At 30.9% G+C, this 17,027-nt stretch overlaps 1 protein-coding gene across 3 annotated transcripts; it reads left to right on the forward strand.

Annotated features, from left to right (window-relative positions):
- The first annotated feature begins 6,519 nt into the window (after positions 1-6,519).
- Positions 6,520-9,428, forward strand: LOC119690015. Of its 3 annotated transcripts, XM_038104989.1 has the most exons (4): positions 6,520-6,705; positions 6,878-7,071; positions 7,476-7,803; positions 7,879-8,843. In XM_038104989.1, exons 1-3 carry the CDS (start codon positions 6,669-6,671, stop codon positions 7,680-7,682), a joined length of 438 nt encoding a protein of 145 aa, XP_037960917.1. In that variant the 5' UTR covers positions 6,520-6,668; the 3' UTR covers positions 7,683-7,803; positions 7,879-8,843. The 3 variants fall into 3 exon arrangements, with proteins under 3 accessions (XP_037960917.1, XP_037960915.1, XP_037960914.1); XM_038104987.1 differs by lacking the exons at positions 6,520-6,705; positions 6,878-7,071 and adding an exon at positions 8,989-9,428 and having other exon boundaries at positions 7,682-7,803; positions 7,879-8,417; XM_038104986.1 differs by lacking the exons at positions 6,520-6,705; positions 6,878-7,071 and having other exon boundaries at positions 7,682-7,803.
- The last annotated feature ends 7,599 nt before the right edge of the window (positions 9,429-17,027 follow it).

Raw genomic sequence — 17,027 nt, forward strand, 5'->3', positions numbered from 1 at the left:
GTAAGTTTATATTTAGTTTATATTTCAAAGTTTTAAAACTATTATTCAAGGAAACATATCCCACAAATTTTTTTTTATTACTTGCCTATTTAAGGATGAATCTCACTGCTCTTATTATTTCGCGAAATTCAAAATTCTCATGCATAGTGCTATTCTCTTCATCAGTTAAAAATAAGTTTTTTATGATGTAAAAAGAGATGACAAAAAGGAGAGACAGAGAGGGAGAGAGATCTGAAGAGAGAGAAAGAGAAGTCAAATGCACTGATTTCAGAGGTGATTCCTTGGGTTGTGCAGAGGCCATGTTATGTAGAGCGTCTCGGGCACGGCAAATTTGGCTCTTTCGAGCTCTGACGAAAATGCATGTTATATAAAGTGTTCATTAGTATTGCAAATTTTGTGTTCTTACTACTTCTTGATGCTTTTTGATTGTGCCTAAATTTAGAAGGAAATGTAAATATGTTCACTTTCAATTTGCGACTAAAAATAGTCACAAAGAAAAAACTCAGAGAGACTGTAAAAATGTTAATTTATTATTATATTTACTTATAATAATTGCTAACAGTACTTATAAAATTATACGCTTTGCTTTAAATGGAAAAGTGTGATAATTAGATTATTAGCGATTTATGAAATAGGCTGTGTTGCATACTCCTATTTTTTCTTCAAAACGTACTAGAATTGTGGTGGTTTGCTCTTAAAATGCGCAAATTCTGAAATTTATTACTTAACAACACTGCTGTGCCTCAGTACTAAGGCACAAATAACCCGGCTCTTTACCGAAATTTGAACCGACATATTGTGTATTCTCTCAATTTCTCTTTTATAATTTACATTGAAAACAACAGCGAGACGCTCTACATAACATGGCCCCAAGTGAATGCGTTATTTGTTAGAAAAGATTTAAAATTATTTTTTGAACCAGATAGTGATATTACAGACTTAAACGTTAAATTGCTTAAAAACGTTAGAGCAATAATCTAAGTTAATTATTATACCAATTTGAAGATAATCAATCAGCAAAATTCTAGATACATTTCAAAAAATTATGGAAACACCTCAATTTCGTGTTGCTAACTTATTTCCAAGAATCCTAAGGGGCATATTTCCATCAGTCTTTTGTCCTGATTAAGACCAAAATGATCTCTAAATATCGGTTTTAAAATTGAAAAAGTTTTCCTGGCAAATTCTCAGTGGCATGTGCTCTTGTTGCACTATTAGCACATCTGATACCAATTCTGATACATTCTGCATCTGATACACCTTTTTAAAACCCAAAACTTTTTCATTAATCGAAGTCTTTATAAACACTATTTAGTGTTTTGTGACGATTTCTAGCGTTGGTGCAATTTTTAGATGTCGTTTTCGTGGATCATCTACAACTATTAAACGATTAGGTCTAAACTAATTTTCTTTAATTTTTAATTTAATTTTTTTTTTTGTATTGCTACAACTATTTATATTAAAAATAACGAGTAGCTTAAATCTGATAAATAATATACAAACATAAATAGGCAATTTTCTACACAAATTACTTTACATACTAATTCAATGCCATGTCAGCGACATTTCGCCGTTTTAGTCTTCTTTGTTGTCCATACGAGGTTATGATGTTAACATCTTCTGTGTTTACATGTTGCTGCAACCTCAGTTTGTAACTTGTTGCTTTTTAATTTCTTCAGCGACTGTGGACAATTTTAGATCGCGGTGAATATCACTGTTCCAAAAGTACCATGGAGCTTCTTAAATGTTTCGTAGAACTTTATTCTGGAAACGATGGATTATTTCGACGTTACTTTGGCTAGCGCTTCCCCATAATTTAGCGCCATACGACAATACAGGTTTTAAAATTTGATTATATAGCAGAATCTTGTTTTGCATAGATAGTGTGGCCAATCAGCCATTCCATTGTTTGCAACTTCATATCAAGCTCGTCTCGTTTCTTTTTTATGTGTTCCTTCCATCAAATTTTTGCGTCCAACGTTATACCAAGATATTTTGCAGTGTTGGCATCTGAGTACCTTGAATCGAAAAAGGAAAGTACTGTATTTTTTTATTTGTAAAATCCATATAAACCGTTTTAGCAGAATTCAGTTTGGTACGCCATCTTTTTGTCCAATTGTCTAACGAATCTGTAGTTGTTTTTAATTTGGCTATTGATTCTGCAACAGAGTCGGTAACCACCAAAATAGCAGTATCATCAGCAAATGCTGCAATTTTACTTTCAGGTGTTATTGGCAAGTCCATTGTGTAAATCAGGTATAGTAGTGGACCAAGTACACTCCACTGAGGTACACCCGCTTTTATCGCAGATAGATTTGAATAACAGTTTTTGTGTTTTATATAAAAAAAACCTCGAGGTAATGTTCAACTTGAAAATCGCAAAATATGACGACGGCAAACATGTTTCTAGTTTATTCAAAAGATCTTTGTGCCAGCTTTGTCGAAAGCCTGTGCGACATCGAAGAATACAACAGAACACACTTTTCTACCCTCAATAGCCCTTTCAATTTCATCGACAATGCGGTGTACTTGATCTATAGTCGAATGCTTACTACGAAAACCAAATTAATGGTTTGGTATTAGCTTTTGGGATTCTATTATAGGCATTAGTCTCTTGTAGAATAGCTTTTAAAAGAGCTTCGAAATGGTTGGTGAAATTGAAATTGGTCTATATGACGATATGCATTCTAGCGGCTTACCAGCTTTTGGTATCATTTTTAACATCTGCGATCCTCCATAGGCTAGGAATATATTTTAGATTTATTGTTGCATTGAATTGCATTAATAGTTTGCGAACAGCTTTATCTGGTAACTGCTTTAAAACTTCGGATGTCATAAGGTCAAAGCCAGGCGCCTACTTATTTTTCAAGTCTTTTATTGCTGATTTTAGTTCGCGTTTTGTTATTGGATCGATTTGATGGTTTCTACTCTTTTTGACAATCAATAATTCATCACAATGTACATCATTAGGCTGAAATATATTTATCAGATTATTTTCGAAAGCTTCGGTTTTTTCCTAATTGCTTCTAGCCCATTTTCCATTGCTGTATTTGAACGTTGGTGTGAAGGTAATGGGTTTCTTTAAGTATTTTGTCGATTTCCACAATGAGTATATTAATTTTTTGTCAACTTCAAATGATGAAATATAACTTTTTACTGACTCATTTTTGATAAGACAAATCTCAGTTTTTAAACGTTTAGTAACTTCATTAAGCCTGCTTTTATCTAGAGGAGATCGAGTTTGATGTCATCTTTTCCTTAGTTTCCTTTTTTCTTTTATTAGACTCATAATTTCACTTCGATAGTTTTCCCCTACAATTTTTCTTTTATACTCAGGGGTACTGCTCCAAGCCGCTCTTTGAATTTGCTTAATGAACTGATCGTAGTCTTTTTCAAGTTCATCACAAGTTGTCAGTGGAGTTGAGAGGTTTAAAAAAGCTACAATCTGTAGATTTATTAGTCATGTATGGACCGGAATTTTTCATTATGATCGTATCACTTAAAGTTAAATATATTGGCGAATGGTCGGAGTGCAGATCTAAACCTTGTTTGATTTCCATGTAGTTTGATGATATTTTTTTAGTGAGAAAGAAATCTATAAGGTCATGCAATTTATTTGGACCGGTCGGCCAGTAAGTTTGCTTTTCTGCTGAAATGAATTCACATCCCGTTTCTATTGCAGCCTTATACAGTTCTCTTCCCTTTGTTGTTATGATGCGTGAGCCCCAATGAGTGTGTTTCGCATTGAAATATCCACCTACAATAAACTTTAATTTGTGTGTTCCTATTAGCTGTTTATATTCCTCTGCTGTAATGGTATGCCTTGGGGGACTGTAAATACCAGTTACTGACAAAGGGTGATTATTTGTTTTTACGGAAAAGCATAATGATCTATGCTTTTTCGAATAATTACAGCACTTCCTCCTCTCGCACAGTTATCTGGATGTACCATATTGTGTGATATATGAAATATCTCTTGAATGCTATAAAAAAGTGTGTAGTAAAATGTGTTTCGGACACAAGGCAAACATCGATTTGTTCCATGTTAAGTAATATTTCTAGTTCTTCTTGGTGTTTTAACAGATCGTTCGCATTCCATGTCATAATTCTTAAATAATATTTCATTTTTTTTTTTTTGAATTTTCGTTAAGTTTTCGTTCTAGCTTAGCTAGTCGGACTTGTATTACGTTGTCTACTACCTCCTGCTTTTGACGTTTATGGAGGATATGTGAGAGTATATCTTCATTTTGGCTCCATATTGCTCGCATTTGCTTTTTATTTGTAGTATATGTGGAAAGTGTCTTTCATGCCGAAATAATTCACAGACACTTCAATATCAAACGACGTGTAAACAAAGACCAAATAAGTGTACTAAAATAAAATTGCTGCTATGTTCTTAAGCGAAACGAAATGTTAATCTAGCACTAAAATTTTAAATCATTAATGAAGATATATGTAAGATAACTATATATATGTAACTGTATTGTGCTTACCACACTGTGAACTTGACAAATTTGTCAAGTATTGACAATTAATCAACATTTTTATCAAGCGAAAAGCTTTCTGCTGTTCTGAGCAAATCTTGACAAATTTCAAAGCTCAAGTAGATAGTGCTTTTCACCATACTATTATGAAAAGTGGTTTGCCTTCAAAAATCAAAAATAGTGTATAGGTATACTAGTTATTATCTTAATATCATGCCTTTATGTTTAAAATTAAATTATTTTTATAGATAAACTTAAAACAATTGTTTTATTCTTACAATACTTTAATATATAATTATAAAATCATGAATTCATTTAGAATTTTATTTTAATTATTTTTATAAAATTTATTAATTTTATAACTATTATTATATTTTTACAATACTTTAATAAATAATTATAAATTCATCAATATTCAAAGGCTGAATTCGGATTCAATACCGAATACTGAATAAAAATCTTTTGGATACTCAATAAAAAATAAATCTAAAATAAACTTTTTATAGAGAAATGTGCTTAAAACAGCCTTAATATCCAACATCGAATTCTTCAAATATTTCAGCCTAAAACTCTACGAGATATGGTAAACGCTCCATGGTATGTAACTAACATCAAAATCAATTGACACCTTAACATAATTCCGGTGAAAGATGAAGTAAGAAAGGTGGCCAAAAGATACAATGAACAAATACAAATTCATCTCAATAATCTTGCTTCGAATTTGACGTCGCCTTCAAAAAGATCTTATAATAAAATTTTAATTTAGAAAAAAGGATAGCTCTCCATAAGAACTACCTATATTGTAAATTATCGTGTCTAATATCTTCATTTTATCAAAAAATTGTGTAATGTCACAACATAATTTAACAGAGTACACATTAAATTAAAATTATGTAAAAAAGAAGAAAATAATTAAAGAGTTAAAATGTATATTCACTTTGTTTTTAACTTTCGCAATTATACTGGAAAGAAATTTTGCATTAAGAAAAGTAAAATATAAATGGTGATCACCTAAGAAATATTACTTTTATAATTTGCGTTAGTCATAGACAACAAAACTTAGTACTTGAACATAAATACTGTTCTACAGTATCTAACTTTCCAATATAAAAATCATTTTTCATTACTTTTCTCTTCGTCTAACAATAACAGTAACAGTAACATATCTACTTCCGTTGTAAGGAACTACTTTCCTCAATTTTGTACAAATAATAAAAAATTCTTGTAAAGAACGTATTATTGTGTGTCAAGTGTATTTGTCAACTTCACAATTTATCAAGAAAAGAACTTTTAATTTACAACGCAGAACACCAAAACCTTGACAAATTGTCAAACTCGACAAATAAGCAAGATAACGAATAATTGTCAATACTTGATAAATTTATCAAGTTCTTGAACTGGTACTAGCCCCCCTAGTTAGCATCGGTTTAAGAATTTTCTTAAGTAAACAAAATTCATTAATTATATTTGTTTTATTTCTTTCATTAATACTTATGCTACAAGAACCTAATACTTAAATTTGTTTCTAAATACTTGAAATAAATTCAACGAAGGTAACAAAATGCTTATTTGCTCGCATTAATGATGTTGTCAGAAAAAAGAACGTCTACTAGAGACTTTGTCCGCTATTAGATTGAAAGAGTCTTGATTTACTGCTGTCATAATCGAATATATCACATATCCAAGCACATGTAAGAAATAGAAAATTGGCTTGCGCAAGTCCACAAATTGAAACGCATCCATGGTTATTCTAAAGCAAATTTATAGCCAAACCATGACATCCCTAGTTCACATTAAATCTTACGTGTATTCCACCAATTTAGAAATATAAACACAAAAGAGTCCCATCACACATAAATATATTAAAGTGAAATATAACCATGTATCTAATATTACAATGCATGTTATATGCAAACATTTTAATAGATATTTATGTAAATATAAAATTAATGTAGTTGGCTAAAAAGGTCGATAAATAAATATTTTAAACGAAACAAATTTTATTTCATATAGATTTTTTTTCAGGTACGGTATATTCAAAAATTTGGCTAACAATATTTTTAAGGTTTATTTCTACACATGCATGACAAGAAATTTTCAGTACATAAAAATTATTGACAAAGTAACAACAATTCATATAGAGAAATGTTGGATGTCTAAAAAGAAGGTGTTATTAGAGTTGAGATGGCTGATGGTAGTAATGATTCTGATTCTTCAAAAGGTAATAAAATTATTTGGTAGCAACATTGTTAAAAATATGCTAATAAAATTATAGAAACTTGAGTTTCAACATTTACTGACTATAATATGTTATGTATATTATTATACATTCGCCCTCTGTTAAGGTTATATTTATACATATTACAAAAATAATCAATATGTAAAAATTTTAGAAAGTGGAGATGAGACTTCCACAGACAAATTAGTTTCAATGCCGACTGAAACTGAAGTTAGCAGACCGGTCATAATGAAAACCGAGGTTTACACACTCCCAGCGTCAAACCTTTACATTCCAATTCAGAAACCTGTATTTACCTATAAAATTGACGGAAAGAAAATGAAACTAATGTGTGGAATTGAAACAGAGGTAAATATTTTTATATAAGTATATCTTTTCTTCACATATTATCAATTGTAACCACATTATCAATTGTAACTAACACAATTTCAATACTTCCTCGTACTTCAGTCTTAATACAGTTAGGCACACTTAATCATCATAACCATTATCATCAATTATATCATTAATACTACAACTGGAGACTAAGCTTTACTTAATCGGACTAGTCTTAGATACAAGTGTTGCCAAGAGAATCAGTAGGGCGCTCTCGCTACAAAATATGGCGCGAAAGATATACTGAGCTCATTTTTCCTTCATTTTTGACATGTTGATCATATCCGTAAATTATTAAATTACTATTTATATTTTTCACATATATTTCGTTTGGTTATTTATAAATTTTAATTTAATGTTATTATTTAATGCAAAAGTATGTTGCACAAAATAATATGGCTGAAGCACTGGAACGCCAATGTAGTGCAGTTGATGAACTTTTCACACTTAGTTTTTTCAATATCTCAGAAGTAATTACTTCTCAGCAAGAAGAAATGGAAACGTCACAAAAAACGTCAGTTGTGATTAAAGAAATATTCTCATCTTCGGAAGATGGAAACACAAAAGATGAAACGGAAAAATGAAACGTTTCATATCCTTACATCAAAAAATAATACGCAACATGTCATATTTTCAGCAGAAAAATCAATTAGAATACAAACGGACCAAACAAGATCAACTACTTCTTCAGCACTAACAGATCACGTGAGCACAGTGTTGTTTTGAACTATAAATTTTATTTTTTCATATTGAATTTCGCTGTTTAACTGCTTTTTAAAGCTTTTTTATGATAATGAAAAAACAATAGATGAGGATGATTATTAAATCTCATTCCAAAACCAATTTTAAAACAAAGCAACAATGAAGGAGCAATCATTGAAAAATGCCATCTTCTCGCACTACAAAACTTCTCCAGTTGATACCTCAACCGAACAATCAAACTCTAGTGAAACAAATAAGAATCCAAAATATCCATCTGGTCCACTAATGGAACATAGTACACTAAAATATTTGTATCCAGAATGTTCTAATAATGAAAAGCAAAATGAAGACATCACGTTACTATTTTCTGTGTTGGAAGAAAAATGGTATGTTGAAGGAGATGTAGCACCATTTCCGAAAGAACTAGAACCATATAATAAACCAATGAACAGCAGTTATACTCGTCTTAAAGATCTAAATACCGATTCTTATCCCACCGCTTCCGAAAACTGTGATCACAATACACGTAGAAAACAAAATGAAGTTATATCATATCCGGATTATATTCCTCAGGAACCAGGCACTACTATGTATTTTTCAGTGAAAGATAAAAAATGGTACGTATGCAGCGATTCGGATTCAGAAAATGATGATACAGAAGACAATTTCTATAGTACCAGTACCACTTGTTCTAGTCACTCTAGCCATTATAACACTAATAGTGATGATAGCGTTAACCATAGTTTGCAGAGATCAAAAGAATATTATCGTACATGGTTTAGCGACAAGGGGAAGTTGGAAAATTCTCTCAAAAATAATGATTCAGATTAAGAATTTTAAAAATTCATAAAACTCATCTTATAACCTCATATATAAAAAGTTGCAAAACTGATACAGAGTCTTAGAGTCCAGATTGTGTCTAACAATCCCAATGAAAAATTAGTTTATTATGATATATTATTATGATATTATATTATAATCATATATTATTATGATTATGGGTGTGGAAAGTAATAAAAAAGAGTTAAGTGATGGCAGCATTTGAAATAAAGAAGAGTAATCGATGTGGTTTTAACCGTAACTCCGTGTCTTTAAATGATTGTGGCTAAAGTGATGCAATGATAAAATATGAAAACCTTTTCAATTTTGTTTGTGATATCCGATTAATTTTCATAATTATATTTTCAGATTTAGTTAATGGCATCTTAAACTATTCATACTGCATCCTTAAATCAATGTATCAATGTGAAGTACGTATATGGTTCCAATACAAAAGTTTAAGTTTGCGTGAAGTTAGTTGAACTGCATATGTTATATTATATATACATATATATAGATTGGGGTCCATTTATCGTATATGATATATAATTACATCAATACGTTCGTAACTTGAAAGCTGAAGGCCGATACATCAAATATGACCAACACATTATCAGAGATAATATCGAAAACAAGTCGCCGTTTTCATCATTAATATATTCATTCTAATACTGTGTACTAGAACCGTAAAAAGAAAATATTTTGAGAGCAAATTCTATGTAGCGAAATTAAAAAAATAATCGAATTTAGTGACAGTAGAAGTTTTATTCCGAATATATAGATGTGCAAATCCTTTGGCATTGTTAAGAATCAAAAAATTTTGTATCTGTTTTATTGAATACAATATAGATGGCTAAATATGTTTAATATTATTAGAAATATATTCTTTATTGTTTATTGTTTATTGTATTTAAAAATATTTTTCGTTTAGCAACCCAACTACAGGTAGGAAGTACCGACAGAATGTACAGTTATAACAATTACTACTCTTTATATATATAATAAATTAACTGTAAGAACAGTTTGAATAGCTTGAGTTGTCGAAACCCTAAATAATATTTAAAATTGTGATTAAATGGCTTAAGTCCAACAAAAACAATTGCAAACAAGATTTGAGAATCTTGATTAAATTGCACTTGCCTATTAGATTAGAGGTATTAGAAGTAATAGAATTCGTGTGCAGTTATATCCTTTCATTCTTTTACATATGATAGTTTACGTAAATCACTAATAAACTCATGCATTGGTGGGGAAACTTTGAAATCTAAAACTTAATTCTCTCTATCAAATTAATTCTAGAGCTGACCAGTGTAGTTTTTTAGATGCCGCCAAATATCTGTCATTATTTATTTTTGGAAACATCTATTACATTGAATGTCTATTTATGTTGTTTTTGGAACTTGTTTTTTTTTTTAATTTATAATCTTTTTATAAATTAACTAGACACTAATAGGGGATAGATTTCTGAATTTTTGCTTCAGAGGAGAGGCATGTTTATTAAGTTTTTCATACACAGGGTTGCAACAAACTTCGCACCGATCTAGCTGTCAAACCAATAATGACAGAAGCCTTAAAATTATTTAATTTGACACATCATTGTCTTCTTTATATGCGTACGAAGGTATTTTAGTAATTCTGTCGCAGAAAAGTAGTTAAATGTTTTAGAATTCAAACGCGATAGAATCATTGCTTTATATGTGTATAGAAAAACACTAGTGACTATCGTTCGATGAATGGTTTATTCTGATGAGTTACTATTTGTAATTGACCAGTACATAAACAAGTAAAATAAACGAGTTTCATTGGATCAAAAATTTGAAAAATTAAAACTTAAATTAATAAAATCGCTTGACATAAACATAAAAGAAGACTGGTTTATAAACAAAACTGATATAGAATTCCCAGCTGATGTGCAGTGGCTTCTCTCTCTCGGTTCTAATTTCTCCCTACCTCTTTCTAAAAAAAGCTTTCCACTTCTTAAGTATTTAACAGATGGAGAAGACTGCATTAATACTTTAGAAAATAAAGAAGGGCAAGAAATAGCGAGAACACAACTTATCGGTATGGTTGAAAGGTATAAAAGACAAATAACACATTCTCCTATGGAAAAATACATATTGCGCACAGTGGAACAAGCAAAAATATTTTTAAAACTGAATAAAAACATTTTAATACTTAAATCTGATAAAGGCAACAAAACAGTTGCTATAAAAAAAGAACATTATGACAAAGAAATTAAAAATATAGTAAATGATATTATGACATACCGAATACTCAGAAGAGATCCAACTTCAACGTTACAAACTAAAAATAATACAATAGTCACAAAACTTTTTGATAATCAAATAATAAATAAAACAGAAAAACTAAAATTATGTACATATACAGCCAACCCACCTAGAATATATGGGTTACCTAAATTACATAAGGAAAATATGCCACTTAGGCCTATTTGCTCTTCAGTTAACTCACCATCATACGAATTGTGTCGATATATAGCGTCAATTTTAAAAAATCTGACCATACATTCGGTTTATAATGTTAAAGACTCAATTGATTTCAAAAATAAGGTCAGTAATTCATATATATTTGATGATGAAATAATGGTATCCTTTGATGTAGTATCCTTATTTCCGAATATACCGGTTGAACTAGCCATTAAAATTTTGGAAAAGAAGTGGAATATAATTAAGACATTCACTAAGATTACTAAATCACTTTTCTTCGAAATTTTAAATTTCTGTCTTAAAGAAAATAATTACTTCATGCTAGACAACAAAATTTATAAACAACGTAAAGGCATGCCAATGGGCTCACCGTTATCACCCATTATAGCAGATATCGTGATGGAAGAATTATTGGAAAAGTGTGTGGATGACCAGGAATATAAACCAAGATTATTAACGAAGTATGTAGATGATATCTTCGCGATAATACGCAGAAATAAAATAACTCAAATACTTCAAATTTTGAATTCTTTTCACACAAATTTAAAATTCACCATAGAAGAAGAAAAGAATAACAAGCTTCCTTATTTAGATGTTGAATTAATTAGACATAATAACCAAATTCACTTTCAATGGTATAAAAAGTCTTCAGCGTCAGGAAGATTAATTAACTATAATTCCAATCATCCTAAACACGTGATTTTAAATACAGCATCCAATTTTATTAGAAGAGTTCTAGTACTGAGTGACAAAATTTTCCATAATGAACAAAAGAACATAGTGCGTGATATTTTAATAAAGAATGACTTCCCCGTAAGGATTATTAATATGATGCTTAATAAGACCTTTAAAAAGCTCCAACCTAACAATAATAATGACAAAAAAATATATAAATCCATTGATTATGTTCCGAAATTGTCAAACCAAATAATGAATTCTAGTATATATGACAAGGAACGTTATAAAATTACTCATAAGGCAACAAACACAATAGCTAAATTATATAGCAATACGAAAACTAAAATTAATAATAAAGACAAATCTAATGTAGTGTACCAGCTGAATTGTAAAGGTGACGGGTACAATGTATGTAACAAAATATATATAGGTACGACTAAAAATAAGCTTAGGACAAGGATGGCTGGACATAAACACAGTTTAAAAAATAAAAGTGGTGCTGAAGCCAATACAGCATTGGCTGTGCATTGTATGGAGCATAAACATGAACCTGATTTTGATAAGGCAAAAATTTTATATGAAGAAAGGAACCATAATAAGAGGTACTTTCTAGAAATGCTCTCAATACTTCAAGTGCCCAATAATATAAGACTTAATTATAAAACTGATACGGACAACTGTGCTCAGGCTTATAGGAATATTATAAACAAATGACACAGGATGTTTGTAAAGCTTTTTTGTTTTTTTTTTTATAAAAATTTTTTTTATAATTTTAATTTTTCTTTTGTATTTTTATTGTTGTTTTTTCTCTTGTTGTCATCATTATTATTGTATTTATTGTATGATTTTTCTTTATAATCCGCTATAAAAATGTGAACATCCTATATTTTGTGTAGTTTTCCCTGAAGATGACTATCGAAGATAGTCGAAATATCGGAAATAAAATATAAACGATTTTTAAATATAAATAATAAATTAGTGACTTTTTATTTATATTAAAATTTGACCAATTAGCCCGGTAACAAATTATTATAATAAACGAGTTTACTTGTCAGAGAGGTCAGCTGAAAATTAAAAACCACAAATGGCCATTAGAAAGCAGGCGCCAATAGTGATGGTATGGACCGCCGTAACGGCCGATGGTTCGCTTCCGCTCGTGTTCATCGACAGTGGTTTAAAAATAAACGCCCTAATCTATCCGACGAGGAAGTACTATTTTAGAGGGAGTACTGAAGCACTGGGCTGATAAGCATTTTGGTGACAGGTGTTGAGCATACCTACCGGACTCACCACCATCGCACAAAGCATACGCCAACCAAGAATGACACAGTGGCCACCGTGTTCACCTGATATAAACCTTTTAGATTTCTCGGTCTAAGGTATTATAAAAAGTAAGCTTGACCTAAAAAATATCAAAATGTCGGTCATCTGAAGCAAGCAATTAGCCAAGAATGGGCCAAAATACCGCAAAGCAATTTTCGAATAGCATGCAATAGCTTCATGCTAGAGGTGGGTATATTGAACCAAATAAATTATAAGTATAAAAAATAAACAAAATACACCATTTTAATTTGTTGCAATTTTCGCCAACCACCCTACAGTCTATCGAATTTACAGGTTGCGTGAGCGAGGCAGAGCTAAGTCACTTATATATATTATATAATTCAGGGAAGGCCAATATCATTATTGAAATACGGAAAGTTTAATGATATTAGAGAGTTTAAACATATTACAGGAGTCAGGAAAAAACCATGAATCATTTTTTTTCCATACCATGAGGTGAACCAAAATCAAGATAGAAAACAGTGTTAATGAGGATGATGATTTAACACCGTTAACTAGATGATGTTATCTATAGATACAACAAAATGGCGGCTGGTTGAGATTGAGGATAGGGTTTATATGGCACAAAAATACCAACGATGGAGCCTAAAAAATCTCTTTTTTATGTTTTTAAGTATACGGAAACATATTTGTCTCAGTTTTTAAAAAAAAATTTTGAAGGGATGGTACTGACCATCATGTGTCATGTAATAATGTGATATGGTTACATTCAGTAGAAAAGCAGTAGTGGCTATTCGGAGTTTTCGAACACCGTAATAAAAATAAATTACTAATGTGTCGAATAAAAAAAACGTGTGTGACTTGCAGAAACAACACTCAAATTGCAGACGCTCCGTGTTTATCTAAATTTAAATCTAAAATTCAAAGAAATAAATTTAAATAAGTGCGCACAAAAATTAAATAATAAACGTACTTTCTAGTTATCGCGATCCGAGACAGCGCAAGTGCGGTTCCTATATTTAATTACAAAATATATTTTTGAATTTTAACAAAAACCAAATTTTTATCAAAAACATTAAAATAAATAAATTGTGTTTTGTTACTAATACCTTCAAACAGCTGACAGAGACAGCATTTGTTTATTTTTTAACGAAAGTAAAAATTACAAAAGTGGCGTTGCCACAGTGTATATTTTTAATTATTTTTAAAAATATAAAACCAATCTTTTATGAACAATTGTAAAAATATTATTCATCGACATTCACTAATTAGTGAAAATGGCCTAAATGGCTATATAACGTTAAATGCAGAAGATTCTAAAATAAAAGATCAATCTATAAACAAAACTATAGGTAAATCTACAACCGAAATAAACATTAAAAAAACAGCTAGTGAAATTGCTATAGCAAACAAAATAAATTTAATTAATAATAAAAATCAAAATTTAAAAAATATTCTTCTTTATAATCAAAATGAACCATGTATCAAATAACATGATTTCGGGAGCCTCAAACGAAGAAGCACTTAAATCAGCGCAGGTAAAATTTTTAGAAGATCAAATTAAACAACTCCAACTACAGTTACAACAATTGCACAGAGAAGGGAAAAACGAATTTTTTGAAGATAAAAAGTCATATCTAAACATGCCTAACAAAAACACCATCTCTGTTAACAACAATTGGAAAATAGTTTCAAATCGGAAACAAGGTAAGACACCTGAATTTATAAACACTGCTGCTACAGTCACAAAAACCATCTCATCACCCAATTTATCAAACTGCCCCTATATATCAAATAATAAACAGATTGGCATTGATCGCTATTTTTCAACAATAAACAAACGCAAGCCATCTTCCCCTCCTGCGAATGAAAATTCACTTAAAATCAACAGAAGTCAAAGCTCACAAAATAGGTTTGCTATACTCACTGACAAGGAAGAAAAGGAACCCATTGGAAACAAAATTAAACAGTACAAACCGCCACCAATTTTCCTAATAGAAAAAAGCTCAAATGAATTAGTTAAGGCTTTAACTACCATATTAGGAAAAGACAGATTTTTCTTGCCCCTTCAAGGAAAGGGAATATTCATGAAACTAAAATACAGGTATTTACTGAAGATCAATACAGAAAACTAGTATCTGCCTTGGAAAAAGAAAATAAACAATTCTATTCTTATCAGCTAAAAAGCAATAAAGGTCTGTCAGTGGTCATCAAAGGTATTGAGCCAGGTCAAGATATAGGGGAAATTCAAACAGCTCTAGAGAAAAAAAAATTTTGAGGTCAAAAGTATTTATAATATCATAAATAGAGAACGTATCCCACAACCCCTTTATAAAGTTGAGTTGAATTATGATGTAAGCAAGCTTAAAAAACGTGAAGTTCATCCGATATATTGTTTATAATATCTCTTTCACGGGAAAATTAGCGTTGAGTAGCCGCATAAGCGAAGAGAACCAGTAATATGCCTAAATTGTAACGAGTATGGTCACACCAAGACCTATTGCAAACTCAACAGTGTATGTGTTATTTGTTCAGAATTGCACTCTACGGAAAGTTGTCCAAAAAGCAAACAAGATGAAGAAGCCAAGAACTGCTCGAACTGCAAAGGCAATCACACAGCCAACTATCGCGGCTGCCCTGTTTTTCTTGCTCTAAAGAATAAAATGGCCGTAGCCAAACAGAAACAAATCCCTAATATTAACCTCTCACCTGAGCAATTTCCTCATTTAAATAATAATATCTACACGGCCCCAAATGAGTTTTCTCAAACATCGTATGCTAATACTCTGAGGGAATCTCCAGATCAGATAAATAAAAACATTGACACACAATCAGCGCCAATGCAGCCCACGTTTACTTCTTTTATACAAAGGATGGATAAGTTTATGGAATGGTTGCAAAGTATGATGCAGTCCATGACGCAAATTATGGTCCAGAATCAAGCGCTTATCTCCAGACTATTGAGAGCAGAATGAATGCATTCAAAATCTGCCACTGGAACGCTTACGGCTTAAGCCACAATATTCTAGAAGTCAGTCGTCATCTATATCTAAACAATATTAACCATGGAGGATAAAACTTTAATTAATATTTTTTGTAAACAACAACGTGGTATTAATATAGTTCATTTCAATGCGAGAAGTCTTTCTGGCTTAAAATTAGATCGTGTAAGAGCGACTATAAGCGACTTTGTTTTATTTCGACATGATAGGAAATATAAATTGGGTGGCGGCGTTGCTATTTATTGTAAATCATATTTGAAAAGTCAATTGATCTGTGTATCGGAAGATAGTGAAATTGAATTTATATGTGTATGTATTTATTTAGGTAGTCATAAAATCCTTGTTACATGTGCTTATAACCCCAGCAAAAGGTACTGTAGTGATCCTTAGATTATTAGAATAGATTATTGTGTAACGAGAAATGTCAATCCCTCTCTTTTTTCATTCTGGGATTTTAAATCAGTTGATACTCAGTTATTATGTCGTGATCTTAGCACTGTTGACTGGAGTAATTGCTGGTTTGGTGCTTCAGTTGATGACAAATTAACAGTCTTAAACAATATAATTATTAATTATTTGCATCAGTATATTCCATATCGTACTATACATGTTAAAAGTTCTTCATGTCCATGGTTCAGTACTGACATCAAACATATGATAAACAAGAGAAATAGGAAGTATGCAGTGTGGAAAAGATATCCGAATGTTTTTAACTGGATGCGGTTTAAAGCAGCTCGAAATTTGGCTCGAATGGCTATTTATCTTGCTAAATCTAGGTTCTTTAAATCTAAACTAGATACCTCATTACCTACAAAATCACTTTGGAGCAACATCAAAGCTCTAGGGGTGGTAAATAGCTCAAGAAATGTATGTAGCATTGATCCTAACATTTTAAATGATTTCTTTGTTCCTATAGGAGATAGACTGAACGTTGCTCCGGTCTTCCCTGAACTTGAAAGTCTTCCCTCCGAACGCATTTTTGACTTTGTATGTGTGA

The sequence above is a fragment of the Teleopsis dalmanni genome, chromosome X, assembly GCF_002237135.1.
Source record: "Teleopsis dalmanni isolate 2A chromosome X, ASM223713v2, whole genome shotgun sequence".
Classification (NCBI taxonomy): domain Eukaryota; kingdom Metazoa; phylum Arthropoda; class Insecta; order Diptera; family Diopsidae; genus Teleopsis; species Teleopsis dalmanni.